The following is an 18,818-nucleotide window of genomic DNA, read 5'->3' on the forward strand; positions in this document are numbered from 1 at the left end:
TCCCTGTCCTATTATTTTTTTTATTTTTCTTATAAGTATCTATCTCATGTATTCAAAACTATATTTATTCTTATACCTGTATCTTGTAAGCAATTGACAAATCAAATAAATACTAAATAAATACTAAATACTTAAAAAAAAAGCAAAGGCACACCTGGGATCTTCTCCCAGATAAAAATAATCTTTTTTCTCCCCACCCCCACCAAGAATTATTTTTCCTCTCTTTCAACTTCCAAACAAATGCTAAAGAAATAGTTGAGCTGATGAGGTGCATTGGTAAAATTGATGATAGAATTAGTGCATGGTAATTTATTACATCAGAATAAGAACTATTACTCCATCCATAAATTGAGACACAGAATGTAGGTAGAATTGAAGTCAAAGTGGTGTGAATGAAAATTAAATTATCTTTTGCACTACAAACACTTTGAGGAAATAAGTGATTGTTTCATGATCGCTTAATACTATACCTATTTGTGGAAAGTATTGAAATAGTGGGTTGAAATGATAGAATAAAGGTTGTATGCTGGAAGATGCCCCTGCTGGAAAGGGAGCATTCTACATAGCATTGTTTATTGCACTTTGTCTTTGTATCCCCATACAAGCACCTTTAAACCCCGCCCCCCCAAAAAAACCCAGAAACAACATTCAGCTGACCCCTTAAACTTTTTTCTTTCAGTACATTCTGCATATTTTTTCTATTCTTGGCCACTGAAATCAATCATCCAGTAAGAGAAAAGTGAAATGTTTAGTGCTCTCCTGTAAATGACATAACAAAATTCCTGAAACTCAGAACACATAAACAGATTCAACAACATTTTCAGTTGGAAAACTATAAGCATCTCAGACCAACCCAAATGCAAAAATACTAGGGACTTCCTTGCCATTCAGAAAAATAATCAATCAATAGAAATAAAGAGATAAACCACATATGCATTATTATATTATTCAAAAGACAATAAAAATCCATGAAGGAAGCAAAAGGACATATGTCTCTAGCAGCCATCACTCAGATAAACAAAGATCGGTGCCATGCAAACAGGCAGAAAACAGTATTCTAACCAAAGAACCAGCAAAGAGGAAAGAACAGCCCTACCACAACTGGCATGACAAGCTACTATATTTAAATAGGCAACAAACCCCACATTCACTCACACTGATGTTACCTAATTGGATAATGAAACATCCACAAACAAACCATCAAGTTCAGAGAGCACCAAGAACTTTACAGTTCAACCCTGAACTACAAGGGGAAAAGGCAAAATAATCCAGACAGTAGTGAGTATGTTCATAGCACACTCAAGATTATTAAATTCCCCCATAAACATACATATCAATAATACTTTGAAAGACTATACAAAGTGTATGTGTTATAAATTAATGCAAGCTTCCATTTAGACTGGTAATTTACTATAGCTCTCTCCACATCTTTTAAATACCTACTAATTTTGCCAACAGTTGTGTATACCAAACGAAAAAGAATTGGTAAAATATTTATTAACCTTTAAGATACCATTAGAATGTATGAATTAGATAGGCATCTAAAACTTTATAAAATTAAAAACATCTATGCTTTCTAAATGGATTCTTAAAGAGTAATATCAACCTTACCTTACATACCTACTCTTGATCCATACACAACTTACATGTATCACACACTTCTACATAATTAGAAATGGAGAATAGCCTAGGGCAGGGGTGTCAAACTCTTGTCATCACAGCATCGTCACATGACATATCATGATTTTTTTCCTCTTCGCTTAACTGGGCGTGGGCGTGGACAGCGCATCTGGCCTATGGTCCACGAGTTTGACAGCCCTGCTCTAGGACATGAATAAAGTTCTATATACACACTTTTCTGTATGCAAGAACTATGAATAAATTAACTTGTCTTGTCATGTTTATGAAAGGGATATTACAGAACATGACACAGGTAAAAAAATTGGGTTGGGACTTTTGATCATTAGTTGCAAGTTGTAAGCAGCCAACCCTCTAGATTTTTAGTACTATTGAAACAGTACTTCAGAGGCTCAGGAAACTTTTAAAAGGAATGGGTGGGACGATGAATTAAGCTTTTATTACAGTACTTGTCTGTGAAGGGACATAGAATATTAAAAGAAAGCAATGATCAGGAAAGCATGATTGGAAATACACTTATAGAAACTGATACCAGTTTTTAAAAGACTTTTAAATCCAATATGGCACCAATTTTACAGCAATTATAGATTGCATATCATAGATTATAATGTTGTAACATAATAAATCTATGTTGCTGTGAAGTTGGGAAAAGTAACACTTTTAAAAAATATTTGTGCCTACACAGAGCTCTCCATTACAACCTAGAGTACAATCAAAGTATACTAGACAATCCATGACCTTTTGGGTCATTGTTTCAGAGTTAGTTCCTGATCAGATTCCTCAATGCCTTCAAAAATGGCAGAGCTTTAATGTTCTTGAAAAATTCTTAAAAAGTCAGGGAGTTATTCAAACACATATCTGAGTTGAAAGTAGCCCATCTTGAACTATACAGCCTATTCAAACATTAATAGTTGACCACAGGAAATGTTTTACGCCATTTTCTATTATGTCATTAAATGTTTTATGATAATTTTATATCATAAAATATTTTATAAAATATGTTAAATTTCAATTCCACAGGTTATGGGATTTGGGGCACTTTGTGTAAGTTAGTCCATTTGGGACACCTTGGTTGAAAATATTTTGCCCTATGATGCATCATTTCATCCAGTGAAAGGTTACAGACACAAGAGTTTTAGTAATATATAGATATTTTAAAATAAATAAACATTACAATGTATCATTGCCAAAACTGTATGAAAAGCTTTATGCTTTTCTAATTTTCTAAAAAGCTCAAGTGGTGTAAATCACAGAACCCTATCTGCATTTTTCTCATTAATATTTTTAATTTACACCAACTTTTACACTTTCAATGTGACTTCTATTCACATAACTGTGAGACTGTCAAAGCATGAAAATGAAATTGGGATTTAAACAAACAGCAACACCAAAAGTTTACTATTAGCAAAGGTTTGAATGAGTGGATGATAATAATTTTAACCATAAAACTACAGCAATGATATTTTGGTAGCAATAATTGAAATACCATTCATTCATTAAACTAGCTGGGTGGTTTTTGTTTCTAAATGCAAATGGGAGTTCCATAGAAAATCAAAATCTATATTTAAAAATTACCATTCTGAGAAAATAGTAGCTTGGTTCAAGTCTGTTTATTTTTGCTTGTGTGACCCTCTCATACCCTATTCTGCTCTTTTATCAATTTTATTCAGTTTGTCTGATTGCTAGTGTCACTAATGTTTGTCAGTCAATTGCATTTCTTCTGTATTTAACTCTTTCATTCCCTTTGCTCCTCCAATTCCTCAGTTTTTTAAATTGCTATCAAGATTATTTTAGAGGTTACTTTGTCTTGTAGAACAGGGGTTCCCAACCCCCGGACCACAACCCCAGTGGGCCGCGGCCTATTTGGAACCGGCTGCACAAGTGGCATGCAAGCACATGTGCATGCACAGCTCCATTTGTGTGAGCGGCAGGCGCTCATGCACAAAGCTCCATTTGTGTGAGCAGTGGGTGCATCCGCCTGCTGCTTGCACAAATGGAGCTGTGTGTGCTTGCACATGCGCACAGCTACCACTCACCCTGAACCACCCCCTCTCTCCACCTCTGCCGGGCCACCAAGATGGAAAGGGTTGGGACCACTGTTCTAGAATATGAGCTATTCCATTCAATTTTTGCAATGTGAGAAAATTATATAAGAATTCACTTAATTTCTTTATCCAAACATTAATGAAAATACTGAAGATTAGAATGCATATGATTGTATATTTCTACATTCAATATTTTTTTCATTCTGATCAAGCATGACTTATGAACCCTAAATATGATTTTCTCAGGCCAGCCAGCTTTCTACCTCCTTAACTATCATGCTACCAGTCCATGTTTGACAAATAATTCATTGTCTCTCACTTGTTTTGTAAACAATTCCCAAGAGAACAATTAGTTCTGTAATTGTGTGCTTGTTCTAAATCTATAGTATTTTTGCAATAGTCTCATAGTGCATCATATATTCAAATATTCAAACAAAAACTCACTTTTCTTTTTTCAAAAAAACTGTTTTAGGAATACATAAAAAATGTTAAAATCTCCAGAGGGTCTTTCCATTAAACTATAGTTAGAACATTGAATATTCAAATGGTGGTAGACTTACTAAACTTTCATAAGAATTTACTTTTTAAACAATTTTTGAATATTTTTATGTTGGAATTTAGCTTAATTATTGGAACTCTTGGTTGATACTTTCAAGAAGTAATGTCCTGCTCCTTTCACCCATTCTGTAAAAAAATGCTGCAGCTGTAGGTGTTTTGATATTTCTTGGTTATAACCTATAATTCAACCTTTTTTGTAGAGCCAGTTGGCCTAATGGTTAAGGCATCAGGTTACAAACCAGGAAACTGTGAGTTACAATCCTGTCTTGAACATGAAGCCAACTGGGTGATCTTGGGCCAGACCATGGCAAACTAATTCTAAAAAATCTTGCCAAGAAAACTACTGTAGTCCACAGTCTCTGAGAATCAGATACCATGGAAGAAAAAATATGGAAATGTCTGTTCAGATGTATATGGTGAGAGAAAAAATACATAAAACTATTCATTTTCAACAATTAATAAATATGGGTGGAACAAATTAATGCTTGAATGTCAAAGACTATCCTCATATTTCATATAGGAATATTATAACAAATTACCTAATCTGATGAGGAATTTTACCATAGATATATAAGAGCAAATGCACAACTGTATCAGTAATATTCAATATAGACCTTATCTATGATCCCAGATATACAAATCAAACAGTCCTAGATGCTTCATAGTTCACAGCTGTAGCCATTATACATTACAGATGTTTGGTTACAATAAATGCATGTACAATCACTCTATGAGTGAGATAGGCAGTTTCTATTTTTTTTAAATAAATAAATAACAATTTTTGTGTGATGTTATTGATTTTCTCAGGAAAGAAATACTTTGACAATCTTCCAGAAAATATTCCTGGCAACCATGGATGTCGAAAAGCTTTGTTTACCAACCTCCATTTATTATGTTCACTGTCTGGGTGGCAGATGATGAAATATACCAGCCACTTTATTCTGGAAATCCAGATTATTAAGCATATCTGCATAAAACATGGTTCCATCCAGAATATATTATACAATCAACAGCTGGAGCCTAATGCTACAGAATTGTCATATATTTTCTGATCTGCCAAATGGGCATATATACAGTAGGCATTTCAGACATATATCTCCCAACGAAGAAAAGCATAGATCAACTAAGCTAGCACCAAAGAATAAATTGCTATAGAAGAGAAAGTAGCAGTTTTTATCAGCTTTTGTTTACAGCTAAAGCCAAAATAATATGTGCTAAAATGCATCTTGGGAAATGATAGGATTGCTTTGGAAGCTACCCTGATCTGTGAGGCTTATTTTTTTTTTTTTTAGAAGGATGGCCATTTAAGTCTTTTAAATGAAATAAATAAATAACCTTCTTTCTCACTAGCCTTGCAAGATAGTCTTAGTCTTGCTTATAGCTAATTTAAAAAAAGCTTTTCAGGTCGTCCTTGCTTAGTGACCACAGTTGGGAGCAACAACTCCTTTACTAGCCTTCACAATTGATTTACAATGTCATTTCACATTTGATTATTAAATGAAACATTATGGTTAAGTGACACATCACGTGACTGCAATTTGCAATTTGATTCCATTCTCTGCTTGTTGCAAACCAGTTGAGAAGCACACAAATGGTAACCACATGACAGTGAGATACTGTGACAGTTATAAATAAATGCATGCTCTTTTGAAGTGCCTGAGTGGCAATTCTGAGACCACCGTATGCTGTGACTGTCTTAAATGAAATAATTCATTGTAAAGTTGGGTTTTTTAACACCATTGTAACTTTGAATGGTCACTAAATGAGGCAGTTGGTAAGCAGGGACTTCCTGTATGACAATAAAACAGCCTAACAAGGCTATCTAATAAAGAAAGGGAAGGTGATGGCTCTGGACTTTGCAATAAATAAACAAATAAATAAAGCAACTTTTCTGTTATAATGATTCTGGTAAAATTATAAAAATACAACAAAAATACATACAGTGAAATAAGGTACATGTGTGTATATATACTTTGTGTATATGTATATCTACATATGTGTGTATATATGTAGATATGACTATACATACATCTGTAACTATAAATTGCTTGATAGGTAAATTTTAGCCATTTTCAGTATCTTTATTTTTTAAAATGTTATATTTTAATGATAGACATCAGTATTTTCATTAGATCAATTAGTATTTCTGTGCCTTTTCATACTAAGTCAATATTTTATTTCAGATCTCAGAACCACTTATGCTATACATTCTTATATCAATCAATTTATATGAGCATAAACTCTATCTAACCCAACTGATGTTGACCCAAATAAATTGTATGAATAAATTGTATTGTTAATTAAGACAATACAGCTGCACAGTAGTAGAAGCATGTATGGTGGCCTCAAAATATTTTTTAAACCATTGTGTCGGGCTCTGGGTGCTTTCCGACTCGTTTGGAGCCCAACACGCTGCCTTATACATATATACTTTGTAAGGAGTATATGGCTACATTTTGTTCTTTTGATTTACTTTCCAGATTTGACCAATTTGTAATTCTTGTTGCAAACTGCAAATGTATGTGTAGGGGGAGGTTTACTGAGTAGTAGTGAACTGTAGGGGAGATATATTGTACTACAAGCATATTATTCAGGGTTAATATTATCCCTTTGAATAATCTGGCCCAATAGGATAGGTAAACCACTATGTGAAATAACACAGATCTGGGAGAAAGCAACCTAGAACTATGGTATGTAACCAGAGACTCTTCTTGTAAGCCACAATGAAACCTTACTTGTAGTAAAATATGTAACATATGTTGGAAATGAATATAACATTGTGGTGACAACAGTAAATTCACATTAATAAAATTTTGCATTAAAAGAAGACAAGAATCTAAGATATGCAAAACATACATTAGGGCAGGATATGGTCCTTTGAATGTTATTCTCAATGCTCGTACCAGCCGCAACCGTCATCTGAAAAAGTGTGCAACAAAGAGTGTACTGAATTCAAAAGCTCTGTTTGTAAAATAACACATATTCAAATATTTAATGTCTTTAATTTCACACAATTGTAACTCTTAATTTATTAGATGTCACAGCTTAGATAAATAATCTTAATCTAATCTTAAACATAATTCTGCAAGGTAAAAAAATGGTAAAATAATTAACAAATATTGGTTAAAATACAGTGAATCATTAGCCAACTATGTATAAAAATAAATATAAAGTCATGCATACAATTTGAATAACTTCAGTTTATAGGCAGCAGTTTTTTCTGTTGAATGGTATGAATTTATGGAGAAGATCTGTTTTAGGTCTATTGAAATGAAATGATAAGCAGTATTGTGCTTATACAAACATTCTGTTCAATTAAATGAAGTTTCCACAAGAGAAAACCTGTCTTGCTTATGTTTCACATTTTTATCACAGTATCTTGCTATTTACACTTAGAAAGTTGAGAAAGTGCTACTTGTTTCACATTTTTAAATATTATGAATGTAGAGCCTTACAAATAGATCATACCCAAACTTGTTACACAATTGTTTTATTAGGTAAGCTATGTCTTTCAGTCATCTGTTACACACAGGAACACACACAACACACAGAGAGAGGGGGGGGAATATTAGAGAGTGAAGATTTTCATCACTTCTTGGCAATACGATGTAAGGCAATGAATATAGGTTGACGTTTTGCTAGTAATGCAGCTAGCTTCTTCCAAACAGGTCTGAAACAACTTGGCAAAAACATCATATTTTGTCTATATTTAGTGGTATAGAATATCCACAATCAGTCTTTAACTAATCACTGTACTTCTGTCATCTATTCAGTGGGTAGCAATTGGTTGAGGGCATTCTATTCCATTGAACAAAAGGACATGGTGTCTTTTACCAAGTTCACTTTTAGTTGTGCTCTGAAGAAACTAGGAGTATGACTGGAAAAACATCAACATATACACATTGTTTTACCTGAAAGTCATTTCACCAATTGATAAATTATTCCATAATTCTAGACACCATATAAAAGTAATAGTTTATACTACACTCTCGATTATGCATTCTCTGGTCTGTAAGATATATTTTGGCAAATCACAACCATTGTTTTTTATTTGATATGAGTAGGGCATTTCTGTTACCTTATAGCTTTTGTTCTTGCATATTTTTAAATGCTCTGGAGTTTCTTTTTCTGTCAAAGCTAAATTGTGTGTGGCATTAAATTAAAATGTTTTGGTACAGCTATTTCCAACTGTTTGCAAATGTTTATAAACACAGGCAGGGAATCAGATGAATTTACTCTATTTTGATCCCCTGTATCCCCAGGAAAGTTTCCATCACAGAAAGTGTCTCTGTAGAGCATTCAAAATGTTTCTAAACTCTTAGGTTCAAAGAAAATATTCAGGATTTCACAGATGATCTTATTACAGAGGAAATAACAAAAGAGCAGCATTTGCACTTTTTATTTAAAACTGTAAGACTAAACAAAGGTATTTCCAGTTAAAATAGTAGGCAATTGATGGAATGGTGGTTGAAAGTTAAGAGTTGGTTACAGCCATTACACACATATTGGCAGGAACTGTTTGCTCTGAATTTATGGAAAGAATTTAAAAACTTCTCTCTTGTTTTCATTTATGTCTATAGCATATCTATTTTATGTATTATTTTAATTTTTAATTTTTTTGCTTCAAAATTGTGAGATATTAAAAGTATAAATTTTAGGCAGCTAGATCAAGAGGAACTTTGGGGTGGTGGTATAAAAATGAATTTAAAGGCTTCATAAAGTCCTGGAATTTCAGGTTGACAGCCTTGAGTTCAAAGGAACTTTGGTACCAGAGAAGGAAGAAATACTATTACCAGAGATTTTGACATTGGAGTCAGATGGTATGAAGCACTATATCTATATTCATTATTTTAGAAGGCAAGGCTCAAATCGGTATCAGTGACTTACCACATTATGTGTAGAACAACAGCCAGAGTTCCAAATTCTGAACCTCTGTATCCGAGCAACTATACAGAGTGAACATATTTGACTTGCCATGTGGCATGCAGTCATTTCTCTGCTCCAGCCTTGGCACTCAACTTTATCCAGGCTTCCATTAATAGTGCTTAAAATAAAACAGTGGCACAGATGATAACCCAGAGCCCTTAAGGCTCTTCAAGGCACAGACTCACACTATCAACCCTTCTCTTCCACCATCCAGGGACCAAAGACAGCTTGACAGCTTCAGTTAAAGGCAGATATGGCACCAGTGCTGCAACTTCAGTGAGATCACAAAGTGATTGCAAGACCATTTTGACAACATAGCGATCATGTACCTGATTCTGTGAAGGTCTATCTCAGCAAAATGGCTACATTTATACTGTCATAGCTTCATTTTTGGGGTGTTCCTTCTTTTCAAGAGAAGCCCTACATGATTACTGGAAGCTAAACAGATTTTATTCACACCATAATTTAATGTGGGTGTTTTCCTAAATCAACTTAGCTTTTGAATTCACTGGTGCTATTATTGGAAGCACTGATTCCTTTATAACACACAGTCTTTATACTATTTAATAGTGCCATTTTGTAAAAAATCACAATTGGTATTTTAATTGTTCATCTAATAATTCATGTCCAAGCACCATTTCAGATATATGCAAAAACTATAGTGATTCTATGTCCAAGAAAGCAGAAAACAACTGATAGGTGCCCACAATTGATACTATGTCTTAGAACAGGGCTGTCAAACTCCCAGCCCAGGGTCGATTGCATCATGTGCTGGCCATGCCCACGCCCTGTTTAGTGAAGGGGGAAAAGTCAGATACGTCATATGATGACGACGTGACAATGTGAGTTTGACACCCCTATATTAGAATAATTTAAATTGGCCTGCTTTTTTAAATGATGCCAAATAATTCCAGGTCTGAACTAAATACGAAGTGATTTTCAATACTTGTAATATAATACAATACTTTATGTAACACTGGTATGCCTCTTTCCTCAGTGTAACTTTAGGAAAGAGCAATTTTAAGAAAGAGACTATATTTTCAGCAGAAAATCCAGCCTCCTTAAATTGTCCATTCATTACATCTAGTCTTTCCAGTAAACTGAATAAGCAAGGTGGCTATCAGAAGTAAAAGAAAACTAGGATGTCTGGTTTGAAGGGCTTCGGCGACAGACAGAAATCCACGATCGTGCGCGTTTTCTGTCTGGGCTCGCTGCTAGAGCGCCCCGAGCCGGCTGGTTTCGGGGCTAAGCCACCCCATAGAGGTGGTGAAGAGGGGGGAGACCACCAGCAGGGTTGAGGAGAGCCGCATCTTTCCTCCTCAGCTGGCCATTACTCCCTTTCCCGAAGGCGGTTGCAGCGGTGGTCAGAAATGGCCACCACAAAGGAGAACTTGACCAGAAAAAAATGTGCAGGAGGAAGATAAGAAGTGAAAGTTTTGGCTGACCGGGTTAAATTGTAAAAGCAACAACTAAGGTACCCTGGAATTTAAACTTACAAAAAATAACATCGCTCCCAAAGAAGAGTCGGAAGCAGCGAAGGAAAGTGAAAAGGGAAAGGTTTGGTTTTTTTTTTCTTCTCTCTCCTTCCCTATACTGACAACTAAGAGACTTAAATAAGAAATCGGAAAATCCGCTTTGACATCAATAGGCAATTAAGCTGAAAATAAAACAAAATGTCAAAGGGATAATAAAGATTTCTGGACATTAAAAATTTTCTTTTTCCTAAGCAGGAAGTGAGAGAAAAAGAATAAGGGCAGGATCTGGAAGAGGGAGGACACTGCCTCGAATTAAAAAGAATCTATAGTAAAACTTCAACAAGACTTCTAAAAGATACATTTTAACTGAAACTTTGCAACTAAATAGTAAACCCAGGAAGAAAAAATAAAAAAGAGCAAAAAAGAAACAGCTTGTGTGTATTTGGATTATTTGGTGATCTTTGGATTCTTGGTTATTATATTTGAATGACTAAAATCAATTGGGTGGTTGTTTAAAAATTTATACAATGGCACCACTTCTGGGTGAATTGAAAATGGAACTTAAAAAGTACAAAGAAGATGCACAAGAAGGGAAGGGTTCTTTTGGCTTCGTTTTTCAATTCTTAGAAATGGAGATTTGGAACTATGAGAAACAACAAGAAACGACTGCAAAACAAGAAGACTGGGACAAAGAAGAAGCCATCTTTAATGAACAAGCAATTTTATGTGGGGAAGAAAAAGGAAAGAGAATGGAGAATTTAAGCCTTAAAAAAACAACCAAAGAAAAGAAAAATAATTCGAAAAATAAGTATAATACTGGAAAGCAACAGAAAAGGGGAATACAGAAGAGAGAAATAGAGGTAGAAAGACAAGGGGGTAAAAAGGGGAGAGAGAAGAAGAGAGGGAAGAAGGAAAGGAAAAGAATTTACAAAGGACCAGAGCAAGATATAGAGAAACAGGACCTATTTAGAGATAATGGGTGAAAATCTAACTGAAAAGGGGATTCTGTAAAGGTACATAAGATTGTATTGTTATATTAGTAATAGAAATAACTTTAGAAAATTGGAAACAACGTATGATTAAAATGAGGGATAAAATAGTTAGTGTGATTTAGTGAAATGTTTGTGAATAAAATAAGTGAAATAAAATAAATGAGAAAATTGAATTAGGAAGGAACGGGAACATTTTAATTAGTTAATGTTTTATAAAATATAAGTGAAGAGTGAGGGAATTAACTATGGAAAGCTTATAATTGTTCCCATAGAAGTATGATATTTAATTGAAATGTAATGTTAAAGATGTTAAGACTTTAATGAATATTAATATTAATGATAGAATTGAATTGGAATGGAATGTTGTTTTAATTATATACATTTATATATTTTTTCTTTTTTAAGAATACAGTGTGTATTTTAAGAATGTACCAAGCAGAATCCGAATGGAAGTTATGTATTATATTGAATGTTACAACTTTAGGGAAAAGATATAAAGGCGTCATACTCCAATCAGTAACTACAGGAGAAATTTTGTTTAATGAGAAAAGATAATAGATAATTAAAACAGGACAGACAAAAAAATATAAATACAATGATTTGAATTGAGATGAGATAATTAAAATAAAATTGAGAAAATTAAAAGAGGGGAGAAGCTATGCAGAAAATGTAAAATAGTAATAAGATATGGAATAGAATATAAAAATGAGCATGAACCTGAATTTGTGTCTGTACGAAGAAATGTAACCCGGATTACGCTACTTTCAAAAAGATGTTTTATTTGTATTTTTTTCTCTTTGTGAAAAGTCAAATAAAATTTACAAAAAAAGAAGTAAAAGAAAACTAATCAAACAATGTAAAATACATAAAAATATCAAACATCACAATACAAGTCAAAAGACTTGTTTGAAGAGATAGCAGTTCAAAAGCCATCCTTCACATTTAACTTACAAGACTCAACGGCTGCTTCTCTTTATACTATCTGGTTTACTTATTTACTAGGCATATATGCTATTTTGATCACTGACAACCTTATAAATCAGATTAAATAAGACAAAGTTACAACATGAAAGCCAACATACATCTACACATACAACAGGAGTATTAATTATATAAGATGTACAGTATATTCCAATGGCAGAAATAACACTATAAAAGATCCCAACTCCAACGGCTTCTTGAAACATCCAAGTTCTAATGGACTTCCTAAAAACACAAAAGGCCTTTCAGATTTCTGGTAAATACTGGTCCATAGAAGGAATGGGAGAAGAGTTGAAAAGATTATTTCTAAGATCCATGTTAGTGACATCCATAAAGAGAAGGGATATGAAAAATGCCTACATTACCAGAACTTACTGTGCAGGCACATGCAATTGGGATTAGGCACACTCTCAAAGATATCCAGATATTGGGACATGTAAGGCTTTTAAGACACCAGCCTAAAGTCAACTAGAAATAAATGCAACTCAGAGTAGAGGTGTTAGATAGGCTAATAAAAATCTGACTATGATTGCTTGTAGTTGTAGTGGATTAGTTGTAGCTTCAAATGTTCCCTGCACTGTGAGATTAAGCTATTTTCTTTATTGGCTCCTATCAGCAAGTGAAGGCTATTCTTTTTAAGCCACCATTTTTTCTCTTAAGCCTAAGTGAATGTATTGATTTCTAATATGGCATCTGCCTTGCTTTTCAGATGCTGCTTTTAAATAGTTTTATTTATGGATTCTTGTTGAGTTTATGTTTATTTTTACATTTTAAAAATCCCTTCTTTTGGTGGGGAAAAGGAATTATAATTTTACAGAAATAAAAATAAACAACTATTAGTGTATGAAGAAGACTACATAGGTGACTTCCAAATGCACATGACTCATTATATATTCTATTCTCTTAATTAATATGTTAAAATATGAGCACTTGAAGTTGCATTTATATGTTCTTTATATAATGTTCAGAACTGCCCTTCATCTGGTGAATTATACCACCGATTTTCTTTTAGTTCCATCAAAGTTGTTTTGATGAAGTCATCTTATCTATAGCGCTCACCTTGTTCTACTGGCATTGATCTTTTGTTATTAAGAGTATTAAATCAAACATACTGTTTTTGTTGACTCCACAAAAATAAATCACCAATTGAGTCAGCTTTTGAGTTTTTTCCTATCACGCTCAGCCAGCTAATTTCATTTTATAATCAATATCCTCAAACCATTTACTAGGAGGAATGCCACCAGATTATTCACAAGGAGGCTGTGGTCATATTTCTGTACACATAACTTTATAACGATTTCACTATCATATTATTACTATCCATAATCTTTGCTCCTTCACTTCTATCATATTCTACCCTTTTCCCTAAATGATGTTGATTTTCACACATTGATTTTCACATGAAGATTAACAGTTAAAATTAATAGTTTGTATTTTGAATTGATCATTCTGAAGAATACTGACTCATAATGTACACACATAGATACACAGACACTAATGCACAGATACAGTATATGTGGTACCTTGCTCAATAGTAGTAACTGTGAGAGGGATCTTGGAGCCCTAGTGGACAACCATTTAAATATGAGCCAGCTGTGTGCTGCAGCTGCCAAAAACAGCCACCACAGTTCTAGGCTGCATAAACAGAGGGATAGAATCAAGATCATGTGAAGTGTTAATACTACTTTATAATGCCTTGGTAAGGCCACTCTTGGAATACTGCATTCAGTTTTTGTTGCCACAATGTAGAAGATGTTGAGACTCTAGAAAGAGTGCAGAGAAGAGCAACAAAGATGATTAGGGGACTGGAGGCTGAAAAGAATGGTTGCAGGAACTGGGTATGACTAGTCTAATGAAAAGAAGGACTAGGGGAGACATGATGCAGTGTTCCAGAATCTCAGGGGCTGCCATAAAACACCTGAGGGCAGAACAAGAATCAATGGGTAGAAACTAATCAAGGAGAGAAGCAACTTAGAACTAAGGAGAAATTTCTTGACAGTTAGAACAATTTATCAGTGGAACAACTTGCCTCCAGAAGCTGTGAATGCTCCAACATTGGAAGTTTTAAAAAGATGTTGGATAACCATTTATCTGAAGTGGTATAGGGTTTCCTGCCTAGGCAGGAGGTTGGACTAGAAGACCTTCAAGGTCCCTTCCAACTCTGTTATTCTATTCTATTCATTCTTTCTATTTCTATTCTATTCTATTCTATTCTATTCTATTCTATTCTATTCTATTCTATTCTATTCTATTCTATTCTATTCTAATGCCAGTGGCAGCTAAACTCTTGGTTAACTTAAATACTTTTTTAAAAAAAATAGTGCTTTATCTATAATATTTTAAGGCTAATGCCTCACAAAAGTCTTTTTCACTGTCAATGGAGATTTTTCTAAGGTCCATTCTCCCTGGCCAGCAAGAGTGTAATAAAATCCAGAAAGGGTAAATATTAAACCTCAATAAAAAAGAGTCCTTTTCTGCTACAGTGGGCAATTCAGTTACTAGCAGTATCTTACCTGATTTTCAGTTTTGTTCTCATATTTGCTGTCCTCAAACTGCTATAGAGTATACAAAGAGTACATTTTCTAATTATTGTAAAACTCTACTATCCTCTTACTGCCTAATCTTCATAATAAATGTATTTATAAAATTCACATCAATATTGCTAATAGTATGTTCTGAGTCTGAGAGAGATTCACAAATTGATCACTTGGTTATTCCTTACTTACCAGTTAAAAGAACAGCTACCTTATCATCTCAGAAAGAAATAATGAGTTAAAGACTGAAAAAATGTGTTATCAAGCCAGTGGTGAATTAGATTCTAAACTGCCAACAATCATATTGCTGAGATTTCTGTAACTTAGTCCTGTCCTTCCTCAGTAAATCTTGTTAAAAGAAATTCTGAATCTTGCTTTTTGTTGAAGTAAACTGCCAAAAGTTTGACATACATTCTGTCAGCTACATTTAGGGGATTGTTCAACAGTACCTTCATTCCTGAAGACAAATGGCTATCAGAAGCAATGGATTTCATTTTAGTAAAACAAAATCTCAATTGTTCTGAGGTTATGGAATGACTTCAGTGTTAAAAAAAGCATCTCTCTCTCTCTCTCTGTCTCTGTCTCTGTCTCTGTCTCTGACTTCAGTAAGACTTCTAAGATCAATTCTCTGGTCAATTCTTAGACTTCCTCTCTCCTCCTTGTGCTTTTGGGGCATGATTTCAGATGGAGACATGTCTTCGTATTCTTATTTTGCTTTATAATTATCTCTATATAAGGAAAATGTAGAATACAACTGCTCTGAATAATATACCCACAGTTTCCAGTGCCCTTGAACGTTTATGTAATGCATTTGGTGAAGGAATTTTCACAAGAGGACAAATCAAACTACCAAATCTCAGAGAGAAAGCTGTTTTCAAGAACCTCCGAAAGAAGCTAGGTTCATGGGCCTTTATAAGCCATCAGGTCTAGGGATAAGATCTCTAAACAGGCAACCCTATCATGCTTGATTCTAAGAATTAGATTAGAGCAGGATTCTGCTCTAGAGCAGGGGTGTTCAAACGCATGGCCTCCAGGCCAGATGCGTCACATGCTGGCCCTATCCCCACCTGGGTTATCAAAGGAAAGTCCTGATATGTCACATGACATTGCCATGATGATGTGAGTTTGACACCCCTGCTCTAGAGAATCCAGGCACCTGAAAATTCAAGGACTGGCAACAGGAAATGTTTGTGGTCACCAGGTTACTTTTCTTGCAAGTGATGAGTCCATTTACAAATAATATTTTATATCTGAATGGTCACTATTGTCTTATAGTTGAGGCAGAGTGAGTCTTTGTAGAGAAAAGGCGTACAAGCATTCAGCTGAGAACTGACCAATGTTGGAAAATCTGATATCCTGCTGCTCAATAAATGCTTCCCAGTAACCAGCTCACTGATATGTTGGATTACAGTCCTTTACCCACAATGTGGCATCATCTGCCTAGTTTCAGTCCTTTGATTCCTGACCTTTTAGAAGTTCTCCTGGTGTTGCCTTTGCTCATTGGCATTGGATGATTACTGCCTGTGGGAAATGACTCATGGACTATTTCGCCTCTGATTGCTGCTCTGAACAACCTTCAAACATGACAGTAACCCCCTCTTCCTCTCCCACATTTTTTTTACAATTTCACTGATAAAATGTCAAGTTCACCCTTTTAAAATCAAAAAAAGAATTTTGTCAGAAATAAGAATGTATTTATTTGAATCCTTAACATCAGCCCTGTAAAGAAATAGGTTGTTTTAGAGAGCTTCCAGGAAACTATCAGCACTTATGCCCACATAGGAATTGATTTGTGAAAGAATATTCTGCATTAATTAGGAAATGTTACCATACAAAAAAAAAATAATGGAATTTTTACTTCTGATTCTCTGAAGAAATCTCTTTTGAAAAAGATAAAGAAAACCATAACATGGAGCTTGTTTAATATAATTTGGGCTGAATACAGAGTATTTTCAAACCATTAGCTTAGTGCTCTGTGCAGGGAACTTCTGATGGCAACAATCTACATTATTACCCAAACTACATTATTACAAAAGCAGAATACTCCCTCTCAAGAGGCCAGTTGTGTGGATATATCTGTGAGAAAAATATTAAGCATCCTCCCTTTGCAAATGGAGAACAAATGCTGAGGATTCAGTTAATGAAATATTAATATTAATGATAGAATTGAATTGGAATGGAATGTTGTTTTAATTATATACATTTATATATTTTTTCTTTTTTTAAGAATACAGTGTGTATTTTAAGAATGTACCAAGCAGAATCCGAATGGAAGTTATGTATTATATTGAATGTTACAACTTTAGGGAAAAGATATAAAGGCGTCATACTCCAATCAGTAACTACAGGAGAAATTTTGTTTAATGAGAAAAGATAATAGATAATTAAAACAGGACAGACAAAAAAATATAAATACAATGATTTGAATTGAGATGAGATAATTAAAATAAAATTGAGAAAATTAAAAGAGGGGAGAAGCTATGCAGAAAATGTAAAATAGTAATAAGATATGGAATAGAATATAAAAATGAGCATGAACCTGAATTTGTGTCTGTACGAAGAAATGTAACCCGGGATTACGCTACTTTCAAAAAAGATGTTTTATTTGTATTTTTTTTCTCTTTGTGAAAAGTCAAATAAAATTTACAAAAAAAAGAAGTAAAAGAAAACTAATCAAACAATGTAAAATACATAAAAATATCAAACATCACAATACAAGTCAAAAGACTTGTTTGAAGAGATAGCAGTTCAAAAGCCATCCTTCACATTTAACTTACAAGACTCAACGGCTGCTTCTCTTTATACTATCTGGTTTACTTATTTACTAGGCATATATGCTATTTTGATCACTGACAACCTTATAAATCAGATTAAATAAGACAAAGTTACAACATGAAAGCCAACATACATCTACACATACAACAGGAGTATTAATTATATAAGATGTACAGTATATTCCAATGGCAGAAATAACACTATAAAAGATCCCAACTCCAACGGCTTCTTGAAACATCCAAGTTCTAATGGACTTCCTAAAAACACAAAAGGCCTTTCAGATTTCTGGTAAATACTGGTCCATAGAAGGAATGGGAGAAGAGTTGAAAAGATTATTTCTAAGATCCATGTTAGTGACATCCATAAAGAGAAGGGATATGAAAAATGCCTACATTACCAGAACTTACTGTGCAGGCACATGCAATTGGGATTAGGCACTCTCAAAGATATCCAGATATTGGGACATGTAAGGCTTTTAAGACACCAGCCTAAAGTCAACTAGAAATAAATGCAACTCAGAGTAGAGGTGTTAGATAGGCTAATAAAAATCTGACTATGATTGCTTGTAGTTGTAGTGGATTAGTTGTAGCTTCAAATGTTCCCTGCACTGTGAGATTAAGCTATTTTCTTTATTGGCTCCTATCAGCAAGTGAAGGCTATTCTTTTTAAGCCACCATTTTTTCTCTTAAGCCTAAGTGAATGTATTGATTTCTAATATGGCATCTGCCTTGCTTTTCAGATGCTGCTTTTAAATAGTTTTATTTATGGATTCTTGTTGAGTTTATGTTTATTTTTACATTTTAAAAATCCCTTCTTTTTGGTGGGGAAAAGGGAATTATAATTTTACAGAAATAAAAATAAACAACTATTAGTGTATGAAGAAGACTACATAGG

The 18,818-nt window shown here is 34.0% G+C and overlaps 1 protein-coding gene across 1 annotated transcript in view; it reads right to left on the reverse strand.

The window, feature by feature from the left end:
- Positions 1–18,818, reverse strand: part of PPFIA2 (PPFI scaffold protein A2) — a 209,810-nt gene that overhangs the window by 102,795 nt on the left and 88,197 nt on the right. Inside the window, exon 3 of the mRNA XM_087968038.1 lies at positions 7,098–7,160. Within this exon, the coding sequence (XP_087824164.1) occupies positions 7,098–7,160 (63 nt within the window). The remainder of the gene's footprint in view (positions 1–7,097; positions 7,161–18,818) is intronic.

The sequence above is a fragment of the Notechis scutatus genome, chromosome 6 (assembly GCF_049901735.1).
Source record: "Notechis scutatus isolate UNSWTSFEM ecotype Mainland chromosome 6, rNotScu1.2, whole genome shotgun sequence".
NCBI lineage: Eukaryota > Metazoa > Chordata > Lepidosauria > Squamata > Elapidae > Notechis > Notechis scutatus.